Source organism: Nilaparvata lugens, chromosome 14 (genome assembly GCF_014356525.2).
Source record: "Nilaparvata lugens isolate BPH chromosome 14, ASM1435652v1, whole genome shotgun sequence".
Taxonomy (NCBI): Eukaryota; Metazoa; Arthropoda; class Insecta; order Hemiptera; family Delphacidae; genus Nilaparvata; species Nilaparvata lugens.
Genome location: NC_052517.1, coordinates 11,823,638 through 11,848,616, shown reverse-complemented (window position 1 = coordinate 11,848,616; position 24,979 = coordinate 11,823,638). Strand labels below are relative to the sequence as shown.

Sequence of the window (24,979 nt, the reverse complement as noted above, 5' to 3'; positions counted from 1 at the left end):
TCCTCCTCCTCCTCTTCCTCTTCCTCCTCTTCCTCTTCCACCTCTACCTCATTGTCCTCCTCCATATCAGTTTCCTCTTCTCATCTTCTACATGATCCTCAACCATTTTCAGATCAAATGGGGAGATTGATGGTAAATTTGTCTCACCATAGTCGGCCCACTTTGAGAATAGGAGTACCATTATCTCTATTGTTCTAGATACACAGTTGATCAATAAAATGTCTATTCTCCACAGATGATTCCAGCACAATGAATCTAATCTGCTATGTATCCAATATATATATACATATTTGTAAAGCATTATGATTTTGATTGTACCTCAATATAATGTCTGAGGTGTTGCTGTTCTCTGCTTTCTCAAGTAAAGACCTTGACCGACCTTTGATCTCTGCTGTCTCAAGTAAAGACCTGTACCAACCTTTGGTTTCTGATGAGGCGACTGGCGGGGCGACGGTGGCGGCCGGACGACCAGCGGTGGCCGACCGGCGGCGGCCGGGCGACCGGTGGTGGGGCGACGGCGGCGGCCGGGCGACCGGTGGTGGGGCGACCGGCGGCGATAGTGGGACGGCTGGTGGCAATAGTGGGGCGACTGGTGACGATGGTGGGATGACTGGCGGCGATAGTGGGGGCGACTGGTGACGATGGTGGGATGACTGGCGGCAATAGTGGGGCGACTGGTGACGATGGTGGGATGACTGGCGGCGATAGTGGGGGCGACTGGTGATGATGGTGGGATGACTGGCGGCAATAGTGGGGCGACTGGTGACGATGGTGGGATGACTGGTGACGATAGTGGTATGACTGGTGGCGATAGTGGGACGACTGGCGGTGATAGTGGGGCGACTGGTGACGATGGTGGAGCGACTGGTGGGGCGACCGACGGGGTGATCGGTGGCGGCCGGGCGACCGGCGGCGGCCGGGCGATCGGTGGTGGCCGGACAACTGGCAGCGGGATGACTGGCAGTAGTGGGCCAATCTACCCACTACATACAAAAAATATATCCTCTGGTTCTGTTGATACTGACCTTTAATACTTACCTTTACCGCCTTGGATTCGAGCATAGAACCTCCAACTCAGAAAGCTGACTTGCTAACCACTACACCATAGAGGATTTATGTTTAAAGACTTAAATTATATAGAATATGATACTTCTTCCGACTGGCGGCGGCCGGGTGACCGGTGGGGTGACCAGTGGCGGGTGGGTGACCGGCGGGGGCGACCGGCGGGCAGTTCAAGATCAGTAGGGAAATTTTTTTTTCCCTTTTTCCCCTTTTTCCCATTTATTCTCAACCTTTTTTCCCTTTTTTTTCCCATTTATTTCTGATTTTTTTTTTTTTTAATTTTTTTTAAATTTTTTTTTTTTTTTCTATTTTTTTTTATTTTTTTTTATTTTTTTTTATTCATTAATTTTTTTTTTTTTTCTTTTAATTTTTTTTTTTTTTAAATTTTTTTTTTTTTTTTAATTTTTTTTTTTTTTTTTAATTTTTTTTTTTTTTTTTTTTTTTTTTTTTTTTTTTCAAGATGACCTTGAGGTGGGTGTGGTTGACCTGGATGACCTTGTGGTAGGTGTGGTTGACCTAGATGACCTTGAGGTGGGTGTGGTTGACCTAGATGACCTTGAGGTTAGGGTGGTTGACCTGGATGACCTTGAGGTTAGGGTGGTTGACCTGGATGACCTTGAGGTTAGGGTGGTTGACCTGGATGACCTTGAGGTTAGGGTGGTTGACCTGGATGACCTTGAGGTTGGGGGTGGTTGACCTGGATGACCTTGAGAATTTGGCGGTTCTGGTGCACTCGTGCACCAGAACCGCCAAATTTATACTACTCCTCCACCAAATATGTAAGCAAAATGTGCCTTCACTGAATATGTAAGGTTGGGAAAATGAAAAACAAGAAGAGATCGTACAGGTTTTCGATATTTAAAACAAACAATAAATTATTTGTACAAAATTAGAATTATAATTAGAAATAACGAGATAATAATAAACAGATGAATATTTCAAGGGCTACTCGCTTTGCTGCTAGTGAAGATTCATTTGTTGTGGTTATGAAAAATTTAAAACAATGACTCAGTAGTCACCTACCTTTATGAAAATGGCTTCACACTTTGGCATCCACTGGTTGAAACGCGACGTTAATTATTAATTAAAAATCAGAATAACTGATCTAATTCTGCTGCTCTTGTATTTAGTTTTAGTTTATCAGAGATTGACAATGGTGAAACAACCGAAACCGATCTTTCTAAGTATCATTAAATCTGTGGTTTTCAAATCTAATGAAGTGGGTTCAGATCCCCTCTCATTCAATAATACAATTCTCTTAATAATAATACAAAACTGCCCGAACTGTGACAGGAAAACTGTATTATAAAACAAGAACAAAATCTATCCCCTTCACCAGAACAGCTGGACTTTACTCACAGTCCCAACGAACGAGCTCACACATCTGACACACTCCGACCAAAAGTAAAATTTTGGGTATTAAATATAACTCAGTCAATGCCAAACATGGAAGCCATTTCAGTACATATTTTTATCTGTCGCACAAGCGGCACGTTTGTTATTGAAAACAAAAGAGAAGCTACATTAATTTTGACAACAAATGAAATAAACAATCTTTCTGTCGATGACAAAAATTGTTCAAAGACAAAAACACTGTTCATTAAACTTTTCCAAATTAAAACTCTAAAATCCTGATCAATATTAGATAAATATATGATTCATATATATGTCTCATATGACCAGGTGACAATATGGCTTGTTTTTGTCGTTGTAGATGAATATACGGTTTATTTGTGGTATTCTTTAGAAATTTGGGCTCAATTTAAGTTGGAAATTGAGTAGAACAAGTAATATTTTCGTAAATAATTGTGTTGTAGCTTTATTGCGTAAGATTGTTGCCTAGGCGCCACAAGGCTGGACTGGCAAGTTCGTGTCAATAAGTAGAGAAAGACTTATACGTCGTCTAGCTGTAACAGTAACTGGAACTGTTACTTTTTTCAAAGGGTACTTGCAGTTATTTGCATTGATTATTGTCGTTACTTCGTTATTAATAGCAGATATTGTTTGTTCCAAGAGTATCGATACAGTATTATTAGCCTTGTAACCGATCATTTCTACCGAGCATAAGTTGAGATGCTGGCTTGGCTTGTATGATTAGATAAGCTAGCCATTGTTCATTACACTACTTCATTGTGTCGCCTGCTCTCGTGTTTTCCCTCTTATTCTTGTTTGGCTCTTAGTCTTACTCTCTCTCTCGACGAGCACTCACTGTTATCGCCTCACTATGGGTGTTATCGAAGACATGACGTTTCAAAGAGATGCATTAATTCGTAAAATAAAACGGATTGATGAAATTGCTGAAGCTGTTGAAAAGGATCCGAAAAATAAAAAAATGAAGAATTTATTGAAAGTTATGGGTGAGCATAACGATCACCACCAGGTGGAGTTCAATGATATAATAGATAAGATGCAGAGCTACTATAACAATCAAACTCCTCGATTGGAAACAAGTGAGCTTGAAAATTTGATGAGCCAATTTGATGAGACTTTTTCCAATGTCAAGGCTATTCTCGAAACCTTACCATCCACTCAAACAAATTTGAATATTAGTTCTTCCAATGTAGCTTCTCCAACTACAACTGGAAATATCTCGCCCGTTGCCCTTCCTAAGCTTCCTTTAATGACTTTTGACGGCGATTTGAAAATTTGGAGTCAATTTAAAGATTTATTTCAAGCCACGGTTCATAATAATGGTCAAATTGCTGACATACAAAAACATATGTATCTTCGGTCTGTACTGAGAGGCGATGCACTGTCAGTCATTTCTGTAGTCCCATTGACAAGTGATCATTATGCTGAGGCATGGAAATTATTATTGAATCGCTACAATGACTCTCACAAGCTGACTGATGCATACTTGCAAGCAATTTTTGATATGCCAGCAGTTAATAAGCAACCAGAATCGCTACGAAAATTCATCACTCATCTACATTATAATAATCATCATTAAATTAAATTAACTTATAATCTGTCTATCGATCAAGCTATTCCAAAGCAGATTTCACGACCCTGTAATTATCATTTCATCATATCATTTTCTTTCAATTCATAAATAATTATAAAAGTATGAATTGCACATGTCTGGTATTGTTAAACCAGAACACATTATACTGATCACCACTATTAACTCCACCTCTTGTACCTTTATTTTGTTGATAGAATGTAAGTAAACTAGATTAAGGTACATTATCCTAAATTTTGTAATTGTTGAATTTTGTGGAGGAAATAAATTTGATTTGAATTGAATTGAATTAACTTGAAAATTATAATATACTATCTGCTTATCTTGAAAATTGTCAATATATTGAAATAACTGAGCATATCTTCTAGTTTGTTTCTTTTCAAAGAACCTTAATATCGTCTTTGACACGTTACCATTAGTATTTTGGTAAACCTCATATGGTCAGTGTGACAAGTCGGGAAATTAATTGAGTGAAAAGGTGTGGATGGTTGCTAATGTATCAGTGGATCACTGCGGGATCAATAAATGTAATTCTGCTTACATTTGCATTGGTCACTGTCGGCGGCTTAGCTTATAATTTCCAGACTAGATTAAACAGTGTATGCAGCATTTTGCAGGATTTAAGTCAATGTAACCCGACACTGATAGGATAGGATTCTGTACTCGAACCTCTTTTTAGAAATTATATTTATTTAAATAAGTACTCATTATTAATTCTGATAGTGGTGAGAGACACAATCATACATGGATTTGTGATCTATATCTTTGTTCAGATTGCATTGGCTCTTTATCAGAACAACAACCAGGTAGTAATTTCAAGATTGCTTTATTTAAGCTCAGTACAATTGAAACATTCCAATCCCAAATCTGGGATAACCTATAAATCTCTCAACCAATTAAATTAATTCTTAGGTCTGATACTACACAGAGGGGCATATATTCATGTATCCATAAAAGTGAGAACTTTCATACATTTATATATATATTTTTTTTGTGGTCCATGCCTTCCCTGGAGCAGGCCATCACACATGCCGACACAACGTGGGACATCAAACACTGAGAAACAGTACTCATGGTTCATGATTATAATTTTGTTTTTTTTTTGTTTAATGACTCAAAGTTTATAATTACCAATTTTTTGTGTGCCCTCCTCGGAGCTAGACTGTCACAATATATATATATATATTATATATATATATATATATATATATATATATAATATATATATATATATATATATATATTATATATAGCATATATATATATAGCATATATAGCATATATATATATATATATATAGCACATAACAGAAAACACTTTAAAGTTCTTTAATATAAATTGAAACAGGATACACATGACACAGATAGATTATTAAAAGCAAATAAAAACTTACATTATCAAGGAAAATTTTCGAGAGCTGGGCTCCCTTTGTCAATCAAACAGGAAGTGGTTGATTGTTGATTTTGTTGATTGACAAAGGGAGCCCAGCTCTCGAAAATTTTCGTTTATAATGTAAGTTTTTAAGTGTTTCTGATCTATCTGTGTCGTGTGTATCCTGTTCCAATTTATATTATATATATATATAATTATATATAAATCATCTACTCTCAAGATAAGATAAATCAGACTATAGAATTATTCATCATCAACTAACTGACAAGTGGATTACACAGATGTACTGGAGAAGCCGGGTCTATTTCTATAAGGTCTATAGTTTAAATCAAATACCTTGAAGATGTATGCATCTTGAAGATCTTTGTTTCCAATAAGCTATTTTGATTTGCAGTCATGGTACTATTATGTGTGCCCATCATTATCAATATTCTCAAATTAGAAAAAAACTAATTTGATGAGTGCTTGCAAATAATCGAATGAACTATATTATGCTGAAGTGATTTTAATATTTTTGATTGCAGAAAATTAATTTTCATCAGATGGGAAGATTTTTACATTCCTGGATGAATTATATTATTATATGGAATACAAATTCAAACATGAACTGAGTTTTTGATCTAGGAGATAGCAGATAACAGTTTTTAAGAGTAAATTATGATCCAACTGTGAATTGTGATAAAACTGAATCAACTAGAACAGGTGACACCAGATACTAGTGGATGAGAATATTATTTTTGTTCACAGAACCACTAGTAATATGGGAGATGATAATATAACCTGAAAGGAAATGTTCATCGATTGATATTTTAAAAGTGGAAGAGGAGGTTGAAAGGTCAACGTTTTGTTTTTAATCAAAATATGTTTGTTTTATTTATGGTGTTTTGATAATTCAGACAGGGGATCACTCGCGTATCTGCTCCAGCATAATTATGCCTCATACTGCTCAGCAACCGTTATCGTAGAGAACGGAACTGTTTCAATTAATACGTTAGCTACACATGCGTATTACAAAGCTGACTTTGGCACAGATTTCATTGTCAGAGCTCTAGTTTATTATCATGGTGCTCTCAATGTCACTCATCCAGTTGCTTCCAACTTGTTGCTTTCTTGAAGCAGTTTTTACTGTTGCAATGGGTGATTGCAGTGTTGGCGACTTTCTGCTGATCTTCCTTCTGTTGTCCATCCCTCACAATGGGTGAGTTCCACTTGACACATTCTCATCTATGTCCATCTCTTCTCACCAATTTTTAAAATATTGGAAAAACTATTTTCACCACTTTTACCCATTTTCACACACAATAGGTACTGTATTTTAGAATGGTTTTCCAACATTTCTATCAACTTACTTTTTTCTTGTCTATCTGAGTCCAACAGAAGAATTTATCAATTGAGTAATTATTATAGAAAATTATTAGTCTACTATGGTCAAGTCCATGTTTAGTGTTTGATTAGCGATGGTATTGCTATCATTGTTATTCACAGATCTTTCAACAAAGCGGATAGCAATATCTTGCTCTTGCTTTGCTCTGTTACCAGATCGTCCTTAACAATGTAGAATTGATTATTGATCAACAGATATTTCGTTGAACTTGAATTTAAAAAAACACTTTTGAAGCGAAAATGCACTTACTTTGGTAGAGACGATCGTTTCGACCTGTTGTTGGTCATCATCAGACTGTGGGAATTCACTTCCATGAGACTCACCAAAGTAAGTGCCTTTTCACTTCAAAAGTGCTTTTCAAAATTCAAGTTAATTTTAAATTCCCATTTTTTGCACTTACCAAAGTAAGTGCATTTTGACTTCAAAAGTGTTTTTTTTTTAATTCAAGTTTAATTTAACTCAACAGTGGAAAAGTATGGATATGCAACGGAGTAATCACGCCGAAATTTTTCATTTTGATTATGAAAAATTATTATGAAATAATTAAAAATATAATTTCCTGCTTAATAAAAAATAGTCATTGATTATTCTAAACGAGAATGAACAGTTAATTTTACATTAACAAACCTGTACCTATCAAGACAGAGTTACAGCAACGTTTTTCTCTTATCTTTCTCCACATCCATTATAACGTGGACTTCACTATAGCTATAACACAGTATACATACAGTATGGAAACGTGGCTAGTACCCTGACGCAAAAATCCGCCATCTTGTTAGGTAGCGCCGCATTGTAATAGTATCAAAGACCTTAAAGATGCATCTCTTTAAGGTCTTTGAATAGTATTGATGATAGATACGGATCACTTTAATGATCCGGATCAATTGATCTCGTTCAATGCCACGAGCCAATCAGAAGACCAGGATTGGAACTTCCTAAGATCACGTGACGTGTCTAGTATTTGCGCCATGTGAAAAACATTGGTTAGATAGGCGTTTTATTGGCAGTTTCCATTTTGTACCTATTCTGTGGCTATACTTATTGGTAGGATAGTTGAATCTTGTGAAGTCAATTAGTGACAGGGTGAACAAACTTGACAAATTAACTGTAACTGTTACAAGCATTTTTTACTTTCCTTGCCCTATTATCATAGGTAAGGAAAGTATTGCTTTCCGAAAAAAGTTAAGGTACCCCAATTTCTAAATTTCTATACGTTTCAAGGTCCTCTGAGTCCAAAAAAGTGGTTTTTGGTATTGGTCTGTATATATATATATATATATATATATATATATATATATATATGTGTGTGTGTGTGTGTGTGTGTGTGTGTGTGTGTGTGTGTGTACACGATATCTCATCTCCCAATTAACGGAATGATTTGAAATTTGGAACGTAAGGTCCTTACAATATAAGGATTCGACACGGACAGTTTCGATCAAATGCAATTCAAGATGGCGGTTGAAATTGCGAAAATGTTGTCAAAAACAGGGGTTTTCGCGATTTTCCAGAAAACTGCTTCAACGATTTTGATTAAAGTTATACCTGAAATGGTCATCGACAAGCTTTATCAACTGCCGCAAGTCCCATATCTGTAAAAATTCCAGGAGCTCCGCCCCATCTATGCAAAGTTTGATTTTAGATTCTCAATTATAAGGCTTCAGATACAATTCGAACAAAAAATCTCGAGTGAAATAGATTTAGCATGAGAATCTCTACAATAAATTAATGTTCAGTAACATTTCCACCTAAAATTAAAAATAAGCTCGAAATTCGAAAAAATGTGATTATCCAATAATTGGATAATCCAATTATTGCAAACTGTTGATTCTATTAGATGATTCACTATGAAGAGATAGCAGACCTCGTGTGTCTCCAGCGTTATTGCCCTGTCACCAGCTGGCTCAAATGTTTGAATAGTAGACTTGTGATGCGCGGAAACACTAGCGTCAGTTGATCAATTTTCATAACGGCAAGGAAAGTTGTGTGAGTACGCCACACCAGATTTTTAGTGGAATTTCTCTGCAGGATGTTTTTAGAGATTCTGGAAATAAATTGTTTTATTAAATTCTTCTTCCATGTTCAACAAATTGAGAAATGGAGCCCATAGTTTCCATGTTCATTTTGAACTGGGATTGTACATGAAAAACAAACCTCATCTTGGACTGTTTCATCCTCTTGGACTGTTTCATCAACTAAATTTGGAAGAAAAATAGCAAAAGAATTGCCTCATTATTTTATCTTCTATTTTTATCCTTATTTTTCTTCTTCTTCTTCTTCTTCTTCTTCTTCTTCTTCTTCTTCACCTCCTTCTTCTTCCCTTTCTTATATCTCTTCTTCTTTTTCTTCTTCTTCTTATTATTATTTCTCTTCTTCTTCTTATTTTTTTCTTTATTCTCTCTTACTTCATCATTCATCATCATCTTCTTATCTTATTCTGTTTTTCTGAAAGAAGATATACAAGAAAATATAATGCAAATAGTTAACATTTTCATTAACATGATATGCGTCATCTTTCTAAAATATAAGATATTTTCCAACACAAGACAACTTACAGCATAATCGTTGCAATTTATTAATTTGCTACGAAATTGATGCAGCTGTTGTTTTTGTAACCGGATGATAATGAGATAACTTGTCCATCCCTTAACTGGCATGGCTGGGTCATTTTTGACCCAGCCAACTACAATATTATACAGTGCAGGAGTTTTTCCATTCAAAGTAATACAAACCGTATTATCACGCCTGCATAAAATATACTGTATGCATGAGCGGTAGCGTAGCTGGCAGGTAGCCAGCATTGGGAAATAATCAAAGATATGAATGTAGGCTATGACCTTGACTCCACCTTCAACAGCGTCTGAAAAAAACGGTGCTTGTACAAAATTCAATTTTTGCATACTCAGACGACACAAAATTTGTAGTTTATTGTCAATTTTCTCGGATTTTTTCTGACATGTGCACTACAAGTTCCCACTTCCAGCATAAGGAAATTAGTATTGAAAAATGGCCTTGACCGCGACTTCAAATGTGTTAAAAAAAACAGTGCTTGTACAAAATTTAATTTTTGGATATTCTTCCGACACAAAATTCGTAGTTTATTGTCAATTTTTTTCGGACTTGTGCACTACAAGTTCTCTGTGCTCAGGAATTTTCCTGTCGATCATGCTCTCCCTCCATGTATTCTCCTACTTCCTTCTCCACTACAAAGAGCCAGTATGCTCTAACAGCTCGTGCGTGCCGTTTGCTATTTATGACCGTTTTGGGTCAGTTTTGACCCAGCCATACCGTGAGTTGTGAATTCGGTTTCCAATTTATGGGTTACTTTCGACCCATCCATAGACTAAAAAAGTTAGTACTATTTCATATTATTAGTATTTCTTTCATGAACGTGAATGATTCTTGGGCCCTATTACAATATTGGGCCTATACAGAAAGATTAGTTGAGGAACATAAATAATCGTTGGCTGGGTCATGTTTGACCCAGCCATATCGGTACCATAGTCCAGTCAAGAAAATATTATAGAGGGAAGAGTTGAGAAAACAATTTTTGACCCCACAGTTCTGTTTAGGGTAGTAAGGAGGTGAACATATCTAAAGTCTCCACCCCTACCCACTGTGCTAAGGGGTTGAGGGTGGTTTAAAGGTACCATTTTTTGGTTTCTCGCGTAAAACTCCAAAAAGATGTATCCTAAGGAATCGACTGTCATATAATAAGATAAAGCTTACATAATTTCCTACGATACTCATTCCACAACTTTTTTTATATATTCTCTACTTCTCGAGATACCTGCTCTTGAAGGTGAGACATTTAAAAAAAAATCCGTTTGCCACTAATTTTTTTCTATTTTTCCTCTTATATTTCTTTAAAAATTGACGGGAAAAAACATTCTGATTATGAGATTATAGAGCATTTAACGCTCTTCAATTAAATGTATAATTTCACGCTTTTACGGATTTCCCTCCACCTTTTGCAGCAGCTTTAGTGTCGAGTGTGAAATCTCCATTTTTGCAACAATAGACCAATTGACAAAGGAATCTGGAGGGAATGTTTTTTAAACAAAATTTTTGACTCAGCAGCTTTGTTGAGACTAGTAAGAAGGAGAACATATCAAAAGTCCCCATTCCTAACTCATCTGCTAAGGAGATGAGGGTGGTTTGAAAGTTGCATTTTTCAGCGTTTTGCTCCCACGTTCATATCTTGAGAACAATGCATTCAACCGACAAAACACAGTTTAAAATAAAGCTTGATGAATTCTCTACACTTTTTTCCAGTTGAATTTTGTGATATTCCCGAGATATTCGATCTTGAAGGTGTGTAATTGTTGAAATAGCAAGTTCTTATCCAATGATTTGCTCTTTATGGCTTATAACTCTCCAACAATGCATCATAAAAACTTTTGCTTGACGTAGGCTTGTAGAACATTGAATTCTCTTTGAATTGATGGCATTTTTTTACTTTTACAAGTTTTCCTTTTATTGTTATAGCAGCTACAATGTAGGGGGTGAAATTTTCATTGCTGCAACAAGTGTCAATCCAATTCAGCGGTTCCACACCTTCAACAGAAGGGATAAAGATGCGCACTTATGCTGTATTCACCTACTACCTTGTCCAAATTGAGCAGCGAAGTCAAAAATTGTGTCACAGACACCCCTTCAAATATCATTGTCAAACGATCAATTGTTGCAGCAATGAAAATTTCACCCTCAACATTGTAGCTGCTATAACAATGGGAGGAAAACTTGGAATAGTGAAATAGAACCATCATTTTAAAGAGAATACAATGCTGTAGTAGCATAATAATAAGCAATACAATAAGCAAAACTTTTTATGATGCTTTCAACAATTTTTTATAAACATTTTTCTACAATTTTTCTATAGATATGAACGAAATTAATAGATTCACAGATTGAATCCTCTTAACTGGTAGTCCAGGCAATGAATGCTCTAAAAAGGGTATAGAGGGGAATGTAAGATAATGTTTGTAAGATAATTTTAGACCTCACAGTTCTGTTTAGGGTAGTGAGGAGGTAAACATATCAAAAGTACTTTGGTAACTGTGAGTACTTCCAAAGTACTTAGGTAACTTTTGATATGTTTACCTCCTCACTACCCTAAACAGAACTGTGGGGTCTAAAATTATCTTACAAACATTCCCCTCTATACCCTTTCTAGAGCATTCATTGCCTGGACTACCAGTTAAGAGAATTCAATCTGTGAATCTATTAATTTCGTTCATATCTATAGAAAAATTGTAGAAAAATGTTTATAAAAATTCAAAGTTTATTATAACACAGAAAAAAAACATCAAGGATATGATATTCAATGGAAAAACTGCGTTTTACACAAGTTAAGAGAACTTTCCCATATAAACTGCAAGTTTTTTTGGAAAATTTCCGTACATAACTTCAACCCATTCAAGTTTTTCTGTGAACTGATAAAAACTATATTATCTCAGGTTTTTTGGAGATGGACTCATATACTACCACAAAAGAAAATGGGAAAGACTTTTTTTCATTTTTTTATTTATTATTTATTTATTTATTTTTTATTTATTTTTTTCTATAATAGTATTAAACATTGTTGACAATTGTTTGATAAAATTTGTTTCACATTTTTTTTCAACATAAATATTTTTCAAACAGGAATTTTATATTGTAAATGGCGTTGGAGCAACAAGTAGACAATTTTGTTATTTGAGTCAGAATATGAAAATTTAATTATTTATACATCTAGGTGTATTTTTTTACTTTTTTGAAATTTTGGGTCACTTTTGACCCACCCATACCTTGAGTGTGACCCCTAACAAACCATACCAGTTGAGAGCTATTCTTCAAAATTCAACTGCGTGTTTGAATATAACATTCCTTTTTCTCCATATCTTCTCATCTCCTCCATATTCATCTTCTCCTTTTTCTCTTCCTAATTTTCTTTTATCAATTCTTGGTTGATCATCATCTTCTTCTGATCTTCCAAAAGTGGCACATGAAAAAAATTGATGCAAAATGCAAAATTCTCATTAACATTCATCTGCGTCATTCGGGCTGAAAAATAAGCTATTTTCAAACACCAGACAATTCACAGCATAATCTTTCCCAATTAACTTGCTCCAAAATGAAAATGGTATTTCAGCTCTTGTTTTGATCGGATGTCAATGCAATAAGTTGTCTATTCTAGTCATTTTCTGAATTCGAAATAATAAAATATATAATATTTAAATTGAAATTTCCTTCTCTTCCATCTCTTCTTTCCTTCTTCTTTCTTCTTCTTCTCATCCATCTCTTCTTCTCTTCTTCTCTTCTTCTTCTTCTTCTTCTTCTTCTTCTTCTTCTTCTTCTTCTTCTTCTTCTTCTTCTTCTTCTTCTTCTTCTTCTCTTCTTCTTCTCTTCTTCTTCTTCTTCTTCTTCTTCTTCTTCTTCTTCTTCTTCTTCTTCTTCTTCTTCTTCTTCCTCTTCTCCCTCTTCTTCTTATTCTTCTTCTTCTTCTTGCTCCACCACTACTACCTCGGTTGACATCATATCTTCTTTCGTTTTTCTCAAAATGGTACACATTTCTCAAAAATAGGTGAAAAACTGAATAAAAACAAAAAAAATTGTCGTTTTCAGTGTGCAAAAACCCACCATGAGCAATTCACTTTGGAAATTCTGGTGCAAAACGATGAATTACTCTCATTAGCACCTGAATGGACCAATAAAACCATTAAATCAATTAAGATAATTTTCGTTTCATCGGGGCACAATTCAATGACTATTTGACTAGGCCAACATTATGTAAAACTGAATATATTCAAAAATGGTTGACAATTCCATTTACATATCAGCGTCATTTGAGCTGAAATATAAGTTTATTTTAAACAGCAGGCAACTCACAGCATAATCTTTTCCAATTCGCTTCAAAAAATTTAGATGTTGTTTGAACAAATGATAGCATTGAAATAAGTTTTCTATTCTAGAAATTTTTCAAATTCAATTGCATTAATATAATATTCTCCTCTTCTATCTTCTTCTTATGTAATGAACTAACAAAATACAAAGTATTCAATATCAATTGAAACGAATATTGATTCTTTATCACAAATGACAATGTATTGCAAGACCCATTGCATACTAACACTACATTATAATGGAAACAAATTTATATGATTATTAATCGTAATTGATAATTATTTCAACAATTAGTTATTTATTATCAATTGTTAATAGTTCATGAAATTGATAAGAATCTAAAATAATTAATTATAATCAAATATATGGTATATAATGCAATCTATGACACTATCTAGTATAAGTTGCAGAGAATCGGCAGCAATGTTAAAGATTCTTCATTAGCCACAAATTTTACGAAATTCATGAACTCGTCATAACAGAGCAATACAGTGTTGCCTACATGATACTTCAAATGGAATACATAGTTCACATACAGAACACAATACTGAATACATAGTGAGGTCCACATTATGAAGGCAGTATTTTGATTAGCATTGATGTTGCTATCCTTGTCTATCATTAAACAAAGCAGATAGCACTAGCCTCTGTCTTTTCAATCTCTGCAACGTTGACAGGTCTTTTTTCAACAATATATGATTTATAATACTCTATCCAAAAGATGATATATATATATATATATATTTTGATTGGGAGAGAAATAGTACAAGATATTCTTAGTTATCCTCTCCCGATCTGTGCTTCATTGTAAAAAAGAAAGAAAGAATAATAATCACTCCCAATTTCAGGTTTATTACTTAGTTTTTGAAAAATATATATTTCTTTTTTTGATGAATGAAATATTATTGATTGTTCTAAACTGTGATGAATACATCAGATATATCAGTTCAAGCTATCCTCTATAGAAAACAATGGCAAAGCAGAGAATTGGCAACGCTTTGCTCTCATATTTTACCACTGCCATTATAACATGGACCTCACTGTAGCAATAAAGGAGGTACAGCCAGAGGTATATTGCAAGTTGCAAAGTATCTAGAATACTTGTATTCTAGATACCTTGGTCTGTTCAATGTTGAAATACCAAATAATATTACCAGTAGATTTGATTTCTGTCAGCTGATGTGTGCGGTTGCCTTTTGACATGTTCTGTATTGAATTCGACAATATTATCCACGAAATAGAGATATCCTGAGAAGATATAACAAACATTTAGTATGGAGCCATTTTTTAAGAAATTCCATCTATGATACATGATTTTTCACCGCCTTGACGAGCTGAGAAGAATGAGCTGTGGTACGAGAGAATCCGATCATTGTGTCAAAAGTTATGAGGGTTCTACATTTTGATCCTTGATGTGTCCTAAAAGCTTATAAGCTTATAAGTGCCTCCCCACCAGGAAGTCCTAAAATTGAGTGCATCTAACGATTGTCCTTGATAGAGCATAATCTTGTATAACAATAGGATCCAAAATATTGATTCGATTGCATAGGGAGATCTTGATAAATTATTACAATGGGAAATTCTTATTTTGGCTGCTAGACATGGTTTTCTATTTTTGCTAGTAGGTAATTTTTCCCCTTCGCCTTACTTTCAAATGTACATAAATCTTGTTCAAAATCATTTGAATTTTCATATGATATGAGATTTCCTATCATTACTCTATAATACTCCAACTTGTATAACTTGTATAAGTTGTATAGAGTGAGATTAGTGAGTTTCCAGAATTTTCAAAAAAAACCTTGAAAAATATACCTTTTTTGAAATTCTTTTGCTTCAAAACCAGGAATAGTAGAATCCTGTGCAATCACTCGATTTGTTGGGAATTTTTTGTTTTCTATTATTTCAGGTAATGCTTCTTTTTTCAAAAAACTTGCTGCTTTCGAAATAGAATGGGAACATTTTTAAATGTCCTGAAATTCGGGGTTTTGAAGGGTGAAGTCGCCCTTTAAGGAATTTCAGTTTCGAATTCAATGCCTCAAAATATGCAATAATCCAACGAGGAAAATTCGGGGCTGTTTACAGAAAAATGATCAATTGACTGGACTAATAAACTGTCAAACACTTGTAATAATTTGTTTTTCAGATTGTCTGCTAATGGAGACAGTGATAATGAGGTGACGATTCACCGGACTGTTGAATATTTACAACTCTACTCGAAGCCTACTGGTAACCAAGGAGACACGTTGATCATTGGCTCCAAGTCCGATTACGAGAGTGTCGAACACATTTTCCCTGGGTTTGATCATGAAAGGTGAGTGCTCAGTATTAGCTTCGAGCACGTGGGTGAAGGAAATAACAAAAATGTCAGAATCGCCTGTGGCCGAATTTCTAATTTAATTCGTCAATTGGGCCAGAATTCAACATGGTTAAATTAGGGATGTTGCATTAAAAACGCAAAATGTCTAATTTAGAATCTTGATCATTTTCGCCTCTAAAACAAAAATAACTGAATACTTTTATTCAGGATTATTGAATCATCTACAATTTCATCTGATTTAAAGTACCAATGAACAATAAGTATCTTAGTCATATATCTTTTGAATTGAAAACGTCCACTATACTGAGGTCCACGTTGTAATGGCAGTGGAGAAAGATAGGAAACCAACGTTGCCGTTATAACGTGGACCTCACTATGGTTATATCCTTTTTCAATTATTGAAAACGTTCACTCAACATTTACCTTCTCAATCCACCTATCATTGAAGTTGCATATGTCTAATTGGTTTTATTCTATTCTCAAGTTGTGTCACAAAGTGAATTTTGTGATGAATTGAGAACCGTCATTCAGTAACTTATATAATTTATTGAATTTCTTCTATTCTAGTAGAAGAATAGGGTCGGCAGTCAGATGTATTTCGCTAAGCTCAGAGTCAAGTGAGTGAATCATCATCATTGGTGACAACCCTGTGAATTATCAGCATTGGATTCATCTGAACCAGAAATTTCCAGATTTCAATTACTGGTTTGAGCGTTCTGTTATCTAACATGCAGGCAGCAGCAGTCACGTCAGAGCAGTTGCTTCTTGTAATTTCTGGTGAGGAAGATTGTTTACCGGTCTAATCTATTATAGGAATTAGCAGTATTGTCATCATGGTTGCACCCTTAGCCTCAAGATCATCTGAATCATACCCTGTCACATGGTCAGTGGCGTGATAGTCTCCTGAGACTCCTATTGGATGGTAATCGCTTTTCCGCCGGCCTCCCAATTTTCCACAGACCCTACTCTGTGAGGAGCAGACCTGGGTGAGAGGCAGTAGTTCGGTGATAGGGTTTGTGTATGGCCGTGTTCCAAGCAGCGCTCTCAATAGTGGTTTTCTAGAGAAATAATATTCTATTTTCTATTTTATTGAATAGAATATTGTGAGTCGAATTACCGACTGTTTGAAGAGAGATTTTCCTGGGGGATTTTCTGTCCTTGTAGATTTCATTTATAGTGCAGTTGTTCGGTGGTTGAGCATGTGAATGGGTCGCGAATCTCCTCTCCTTACAACATTCCTGGTACTAGATTACTTCTAGGGGAATTATTCTATATGTGTGTTAGAATAGAATATTGTAGGACGAGTTCCAGACAACTCGAAGATAGATCTTCCTTGGGGATTTTCTCCCTTGTTAGTTATTTCTCCTGAATTCGTATCACTGGGGGTGAACGAGTTATCCTTGGATTTGAAAACCTGGAGGGATCTTAAGTTTTGTACTTCAAATAGTTAAGTGGGAAATTCTACTAGGCTCTTTTCGGTTCGATCACGGTGAGTTCCGCATCGTTTGCGGATTGTAGCAGATTATTTTTGAGCACTTAATTTATAAGTCTCCACTCTGTCGCTTCACAACATTTTTAAGTTAAATACAGGAATTGAGAATCGGTTTGTTATTCTCCGTATCAGTATCCATGTTGATTCAGGTAATTGTATGTCAGGACTGGTAGTCAGTATTAAGGTGGCCTTCAATTTGAAGAGTAATTTTTCTCAATTGGATTTTTATTCTTGTAGGGGAATCCCTGTCCTTTTTGATAATAGTCTTCTCGATTGATTTTTATTCTTGTGGGGAAATTATTATCATTTATAGTCCTTCTCAAGAATAGTTTTTCTCAATTGATTTTTATTCTTGTGGAGGAATCCCTGTCCTTTTTGAGAATAGTTTTCTCGATTGATTTTTATTCTTGTGGAGAAATTATTATCATTTATAGTAAATTTTCCTTGTTTAGTTTTCATATTGTAGAGTGGCCCCTGTATTTATTTTGCATAGCAGTTCCGAACTTGCTGTAATTCCTAGTAGGAAAATTCCAATCCGTTTCCTAGAGAACTCAGGTGCAGCTTGAGTTTGTCCTGGTTGAAGTCATTCAGACTGCGACGTCCTTTCTCTCTCTCTCTTTCTCTTAATATTTCCTATTCTAAATTCCTTCCAGCTCTCAGGTACATCTTGAGAACTTCCCAGTCGAAGTATCAGACTGCGACAAGCTTCCTCTTACTCTCTTTTAATCCTTCCTGTTCTGAAATCCTTCCTGATCTCAGCTCCAGAATAGAGATCGTCCTAGTCGCGGGTTCTCAGACCCGCGAATCCCTTCTAAAATTTCTAGGAACCTGTCTCCTTCAATAGCAAATATTATTTGCTGGTTTTCCCTGTGGAAAATTCACGAATCTTTCCGTGATCTCAGTGGCAAATTAGTGATCGATTTTGTTGTAGTCCTGAGACTGGCAATTGCTTGGAGAAGCCCATTAGAATCTTTTCCTGAATTAGTAGCCTCTGACTCGATATTTTCCTTGTGGAAAATCCTGGAAAAATCCTTCCCTATCCTGACAATGACAGACTGTTGTCTTCCCGATATCATTCTACAGACTGTGTCTGTGAAAACATTTTCTATCCTCTCATAATAGTCGACATACTGACTATCAATTTAAAAGCGTTTCGGACGATTGAGAGTGATTCTCATTCCCTTAAGGGCTGTCACAGATTAGCCGTTGATAACCATCGCGCAGTTGCTAGACTAGCGCGGGAATCCTGTTTAGCAGTTTCAGAATTGCTGGAAATCCTTTCGCAGCTGCAGGCTCACGATTCAGAAATCCCATACCTTGAACCTCATCCTCTAAACTTTGATTTCCACATACTGGAAATTTATACTCTGTATTTAGCTAGCAGGTCCAGCTTGCTGAAAGCTAGAGTGCAATTCTCAAATTGCAGATTATTGAACAGATACTCATTTGCTGTGAAGAATAATAATCTTATTATTGATTCCCTGTTCTCTATACCCTATACTGTATACCTCATACCCTGCACACTATTTTCTATAGCTTACACCCTATACCGTACTCTATTCAACTATATCTCAAATACCACTAACAACTCCATAGATCTATCATACCTTTACCCTATAACTCTTACCTTAAACCCCATGGAAAAACCTCATTCCGGGCTCGCAGATCCAGTCTGCCCGCCGTCAGCTCGCAGTTGGTTCAGACTGCGTACTACCTTTACAAATATAATTATTTGTAGGGATCTGATAGTCAGATCTGTCTCCTTGTATAGGGTTATCTTAATCTCTTTTAACACCTACCCTGTATTCCAAAGGCCGAGGGCCGAATCGGCCAGTAACGGCATGGGCAAATACTCTTCCCCTGAAATCAAAAAACCTCGCGAAAGAAGCAGAGGGTAAATAATCAGGATAGAGAGAGAAGTGTAGGTCGGGTATCTCCACCTGTCAGTATGGCTACTGACCCCGACCCATATCCGGCTGTAGGTAGTCGGCGTTGTAGCAATACTTCACAATCATTAGATAACCTAGGGGGTGGAATAGGGTATGTTAATAGTTGATTCTACATAATCATCAATCATTCAAGTATCCTCAAGAGCCAGCCACGTATTTTTAGATGGAAAATCCAAACTGGAATGTGCAATCCTCCCAATTTCTCACCAGTGTGCTGAACACATATTTCGTGGATCATTATAACATGGACCTCACTATAGATATATTTGTAAGGAGTGAACTCACAAATTCTTCTTATATTATTTCTCTTTTTCCTATCACTTCCCTTCATTCATGTTTTTTTCGCTCTTCTTCACCTTACCTTTATACCTTACCATTAAACCTTACTTTTATACCTTACCATTGTACCTAACTTTTATACCTTCTACCAGCCTATTACAAGGGAGAACATAGTTGGCTAGATATTTTGATATTTTTTTCAGCAAACCTCACCATGTAGCCTTTTTTTATTAGAAATTTGTTGACTGAGTGAAATGAGGTGTAAGATTCAAATTGACGGTTTAGCATTCTTCTTAATGTTTAAATGTTTAAATGTTTAAATGTTTAAATGTTTAATGTTTAAATGTTTAAATGTTCAAATGTTTAAATGTTTAAATGTTTTAATGTTTAATGTTTAAATGTTTAAATGTTTAAATGTTTAAATGTTTAATGTTTAAATGTTCAAATGTTCAAATGTTTAAATGTTTAAATGTTTAAATGTTTAAATGTTTAAATGTTTAAATGTTTAATGTTTAAATGTTTAAATGTTTAAATGTTTAAATGTTTAAATGTTAAATGTTTAATGTTAAATGTTTAAATGTTTAAATGTTTAAATGTTTAAATGTTTAATGTTTAAATGTTTAATGTTTAATGTTTAAATGTTTAATGTTTAAATGTTTAAATGTTTAAATGTTTAAATGTTTAATGTTTAAATGTTTAAATGTTTAAATGTTTAAATGTTTAAATGTTTAAATGTTTAAATGTTAAATGTTTAAATGTTTAAAGTTTAAATGTTTAAATGTTTAATGTTTAAATGTTTAAATGTTTAAATGTTTAAATGTTTAAATGTTTAAATGTTTAAATGTTTAATGTTTAAATGTTTAAATGTTAATGTTTAAATGTTTAAATGTTTAAATGTTTAATGTTTAAATGTTTAAATGTTTAATGTTTAAATGTTTAAATGTTTAAATGTTTAAATGTTTAAATGTTTAAATGTTTAAATGTTTAAATGTTAAATGTTTAAATGTTTAATGTTTAAATGTTTAAATGTTAAATGTTTAAAGTTTAAATGTTTAAATGTTTAAATTTTAAATGTTTAATGTTTAAATGTTTAAATGTTAAATGTTTAAATGTTTAAATGTTTAAATGTTTAAATGTTAAATGTTTAATGTTTAAATGTTAAATGTTTAAATGTTAAATGTTTAATGTTTAAATGTTTAAATGTTTAATGTTAAATGTTAAATGTTTAAATGTTTAATGTTAAATGTTTAAATGTTTAAATGTTTAAATGTTTAAATGTTTAAATGTTTAAATGTTTAAATGTTTAAATGTTTAAATGTTTAAATGTTTAAATGTTTTAAATGTTTAAATGTTAAATGTTTAAATGTTTAAATGTTTAATGTTAAATGTTTAAATGTTAAATGTTTAAATGTTTAATGTTTAATGTTTAAATGTTTAAATGTTTAATGTTTAAATGTTAAATGTTTAAATGTTTAAATGTTTAAATGTTTAAATGTTTAATGTTAAATGTTAAATGTTTAAATGTTTAAATGTTTAATGTTTAATGTTTAAATGTTTAAATGTTTAAATGTTTAAATGTTTAATGTTTAAATGTTTAAATGTTTAAATGTTAAATGTTTAATGTTTAAATGTTTAAATGTTTAAATGTTTAAATGTTTAATGTTTAATGTTAAATGTTTAAATGTTTAAATGTTTAAATGTTTAATGTTTAAATGTTAATGTTTAAATGTTTAAATGTTTAAATGTTAAATGTTAAATGTTAAATGTTTAATGTTTAATGTTTAAATGTTTAAATGTTAAATGTTTAAATGTTTAATGTTTAAATGTTTAAATGTTTAAATGTTTAAATGTTTAAATGTTTAATGTTTAATGTTTAATGTTTAATGTTTAATGTTTAATGTTTAAAGTTTAAATGTTTAAATGTTAAATGTTTAAATGTTTAATGTTAAATGTTAAATGTTTAATGTTTAAATGTTAAATGTTTAAATGTTTAATGTTTAAATGTTTAATGTTTAAAGTTTAATGTTTAAATGTTCAAATGTTTCAATGTTCAAATGTTTGAATGTTTCGATGTTCAAATGTTCAAATGTTTAAATGTTTCGATGTTCAAATGTTCAAATGTATAACAATTTTTTTGGGTATTTACCAAACTTATCTATTGAAAGAAATTGTTATGTCTCAGCACAAGAGGCTAGAAAATGTTATTACCAGTTTTGGTATCAATTGACTAGATATAAGATAATAATTGCTCTCAAAGCTATGATTATTAACATCCAAATAGGAATAAAAGTCTTGTTGTGATCATTTATTAATATAATAATAATAATTTTTGAGGCTAGGTTATACGACATGAGCTTTTCGGCGACCATAGTAATTGGTCGAACCATATATTTGAAAATTAGCCAGACACCTTGTAACAAATTAATTGTGTCTAGGTAGCATTCACTGAGATTGATTGATTGATTGAGTACTTTATTTATGTAGATTACAATATATACTGGCTTATACACTTATATACTATAGCTTACAATACAGCAAAATTATGGATGAATTTACATAATATTTAAAAATTTAGAAAATAATTTTTTGAACTGTATATGATATGAAAGAGTAATTTGTAATATAATTACTATGGAAAATTATATTGTTAAGCATCTACATAAATTGGCAGAACTTTGGAAATATCAATGTCTATTCTTCGGAAAGAATATTGAAAATATCCTACCCACTAACTCTCTACCAAATAAGATGGGGTTAAGAGGGTTTTGTACACTAAGCATGCCAAATAAATGTCACCAAAAAAGATTAAGAAAACATAAAAATATGTATTATATCATTGAGCATGAACAAAAATAATGGAAAATTAAAACAAAAAGATGAAGGAAATTGGATTAATTTTCATTGAGCGCAATAATACATATCACAGTCTAATATGATGTAGCAATTATAATACAACAATATTTGCTCGGTGCAAACAATTATTCAATTCAAAATCTCCACGTGGTCTTTATTGAATTATAAAAATTTGTAAGTTGTTGTGGAAGGCACAAAACAATGTAGTTAAGATAAAATAAGAGTTAAAGATTGGAATACTCAATTATTTTAGGATAGTAATTTGTTATTTCATTATGAACTATTTGACAGTACTAAATTACTCAATTACTAAATACTAATCCACCAATGGGAAAGAATATTTGAATTTTGAGCAAATTAAAAGAGAAATTGAGTGAGAATAGGGAAAGACCAACAGCCCACTTGCTTGCCAGAGGTCACCAGGGACACCCACCAATTATGAGAGCATTAGACTGAATCCCTTATTGTACATAAAATAACTTTTTGCCAAAATTTAAGTTTTGATTTATGTTTTTGAAAATAAAATTCATATAACTCAGTAATTTTGCAGTATGACATTTTTTTTATTTATTATTTAAAAATTAGCACCTAGTCAGAGACTAATAAGCTATTTATTTTATCCTAATTTTACTAAATGGACTTTTTCAAACCTCATCCTTTGATTCAGTTTGTCTAGTTTTTGACTACAATTAATAAATTAGTCCAGTTTGTATCCTATAAAATAGTTTCATACAATCAAGTTAGTAGGCCAATAATAATTTGTTTGGTTTGAAGGGATGAACATTCCACCATCACTAACACCAGCTTCAAGCCATCAATTCACAACACAAATTTCACTTCACTAACTCATGCGGTTTTGTTCTTTTGAGCCTCCTGACCAGATTATCAACATCAAGCAGCTGGATTGCCTCTATATTTTCGTGCTGGTGGAGTCTCTCTTCATGCTTGGCCGCAAAGTGCTCAATAACTTTCGTGACTGTCTCCAATTGAAGGTCGCTGTGAAGATCAGCATTTCTAATGTACCAAGGAGCGTCAACAATATTTCTTAGTACCTTATTTTGAAATTGTTGGATGATTTGTACATTGGATGGTTTAGTACAGCCCCAAAGTTGAATGCCATAAGTCCATACTGGTTTCAGTAGCTGTTTATATAGTAGAATCTTGTTGTATATGGACAGCCTGGATCCTCTTCCCAGCAACCAATACATCTTTTTGAATTAAATTCCTAGTTCTTCCCTTTTCTTCTTGACGTGTGCTTTCCATTTGAGCTTGACATCCAGCGTCATACCCAAATATTTGTCAGTATTAGCATGTGGAATGACTTTCTCATTTATATATACTGGAATATATTGATTTCTTTTATTAGTAAAATTCACATGTACAGACTTGGTACCGTATCATTTAGTTCAATTAGCCAATGATTTGTCCATGTGTTTACTTCATTAACTGCTCTCTGTAGCTTTTCTGTAGATTCCTCAATATCTTCTGCGACTGAGAGAATAGCAGTATCATCTGCAAATGTAGCTATAGTGACTCCTGCTGGCTTTGGAATGTCACTAGTGTACAGTGTATACAAAACTGGTCCTAGCATACTTCCTTGGGGTACACCAGCTTTACTTTGCCCTAGTGTAGAATATTCATTATCCAGCTTCACTCTGAAATATCTCTTGTCCAGGTAAGACTTCATTAATTGGCTATATGCTGTGGGTAGGACTTGTTCTAGTTTATGGCACAAGCCTTCATGCCAAACCTTGTCGAAAGCTTGGGCAATATCTAAGAAGACAGTAGAACATACTTTTTTCTTCTCAAGGCATCTTTCTATTACATCTGTTAGTCTGTGTACTTGATCAATTGTTGAATGTTTACTACAGAATCCAAACTGGTGAGAAGGTATAAGTTGTTTATCCTGTAGAATTGGTTTTAATCTTGCCAACAGTAATCTTTCAAAAAGTTTTGATAGTACAGGTAAGAGTGATATTGGTCTATAAGGGACTTCATTTAGTGACTTTCCGGGCTTAGGTAGCATTATAACTTCAGCTACTTTCCATAAACTTGGCACATACTTTAAACGGAAAGCTGCATTGAAAATATGACTCAATTTCATAATTGCTTTTCTAGGAAGATGTTGAAGTATTTCTCCTGTTATGAGGTCATATCCGGGTGATTTCTTCTTTGACATATTATTTATTTCTTTTTTAACTTCTCTTGGCGATGTTGGAGGGATATTATCCAAAAGTCTTGGCTGTATGATTACATTCATTCCATCATTGAGCACTCTATCATCATGAGGAGTAAATGTTTTCTCAAGATGGTTTGCAAACAAAACCACTTTTTCCTTACTGCTGTGAGCCCATGTTCCATATATCTTCTTTTCTTATTGGTGCCACTTGTTCTACTGGTCTCTTTA

General features: G+C 33.6%; 1 protein-coding gene across 1 annotated transcript in view; it reads left to right on the top strand.

The window, feature by feature from the left end:
- Positions 1-6,490: 6,490 nt before the first annotated feature.
- The window catches only part of LOC111053090, a 196,724-nt gene continuing 178,235 nt past the window's right edge, over positions 6,491-24,979 (top strand). Inside the window, exons 1-2 of the mRNA XM_039440764.1 lie at positions 6,491-6,614; positions 15,826-15,993. Coding sequence (XP_039296698.1) covers positions 6,550-6,614; positions 15,826-15,993 — 233 coding nt within the window. The 5' untranslated portion in view covers positions 6,491-6,549. The remainder of the gene's footprint in view (positions 6,615-15,825; positions 15,994-24,979) is intronic.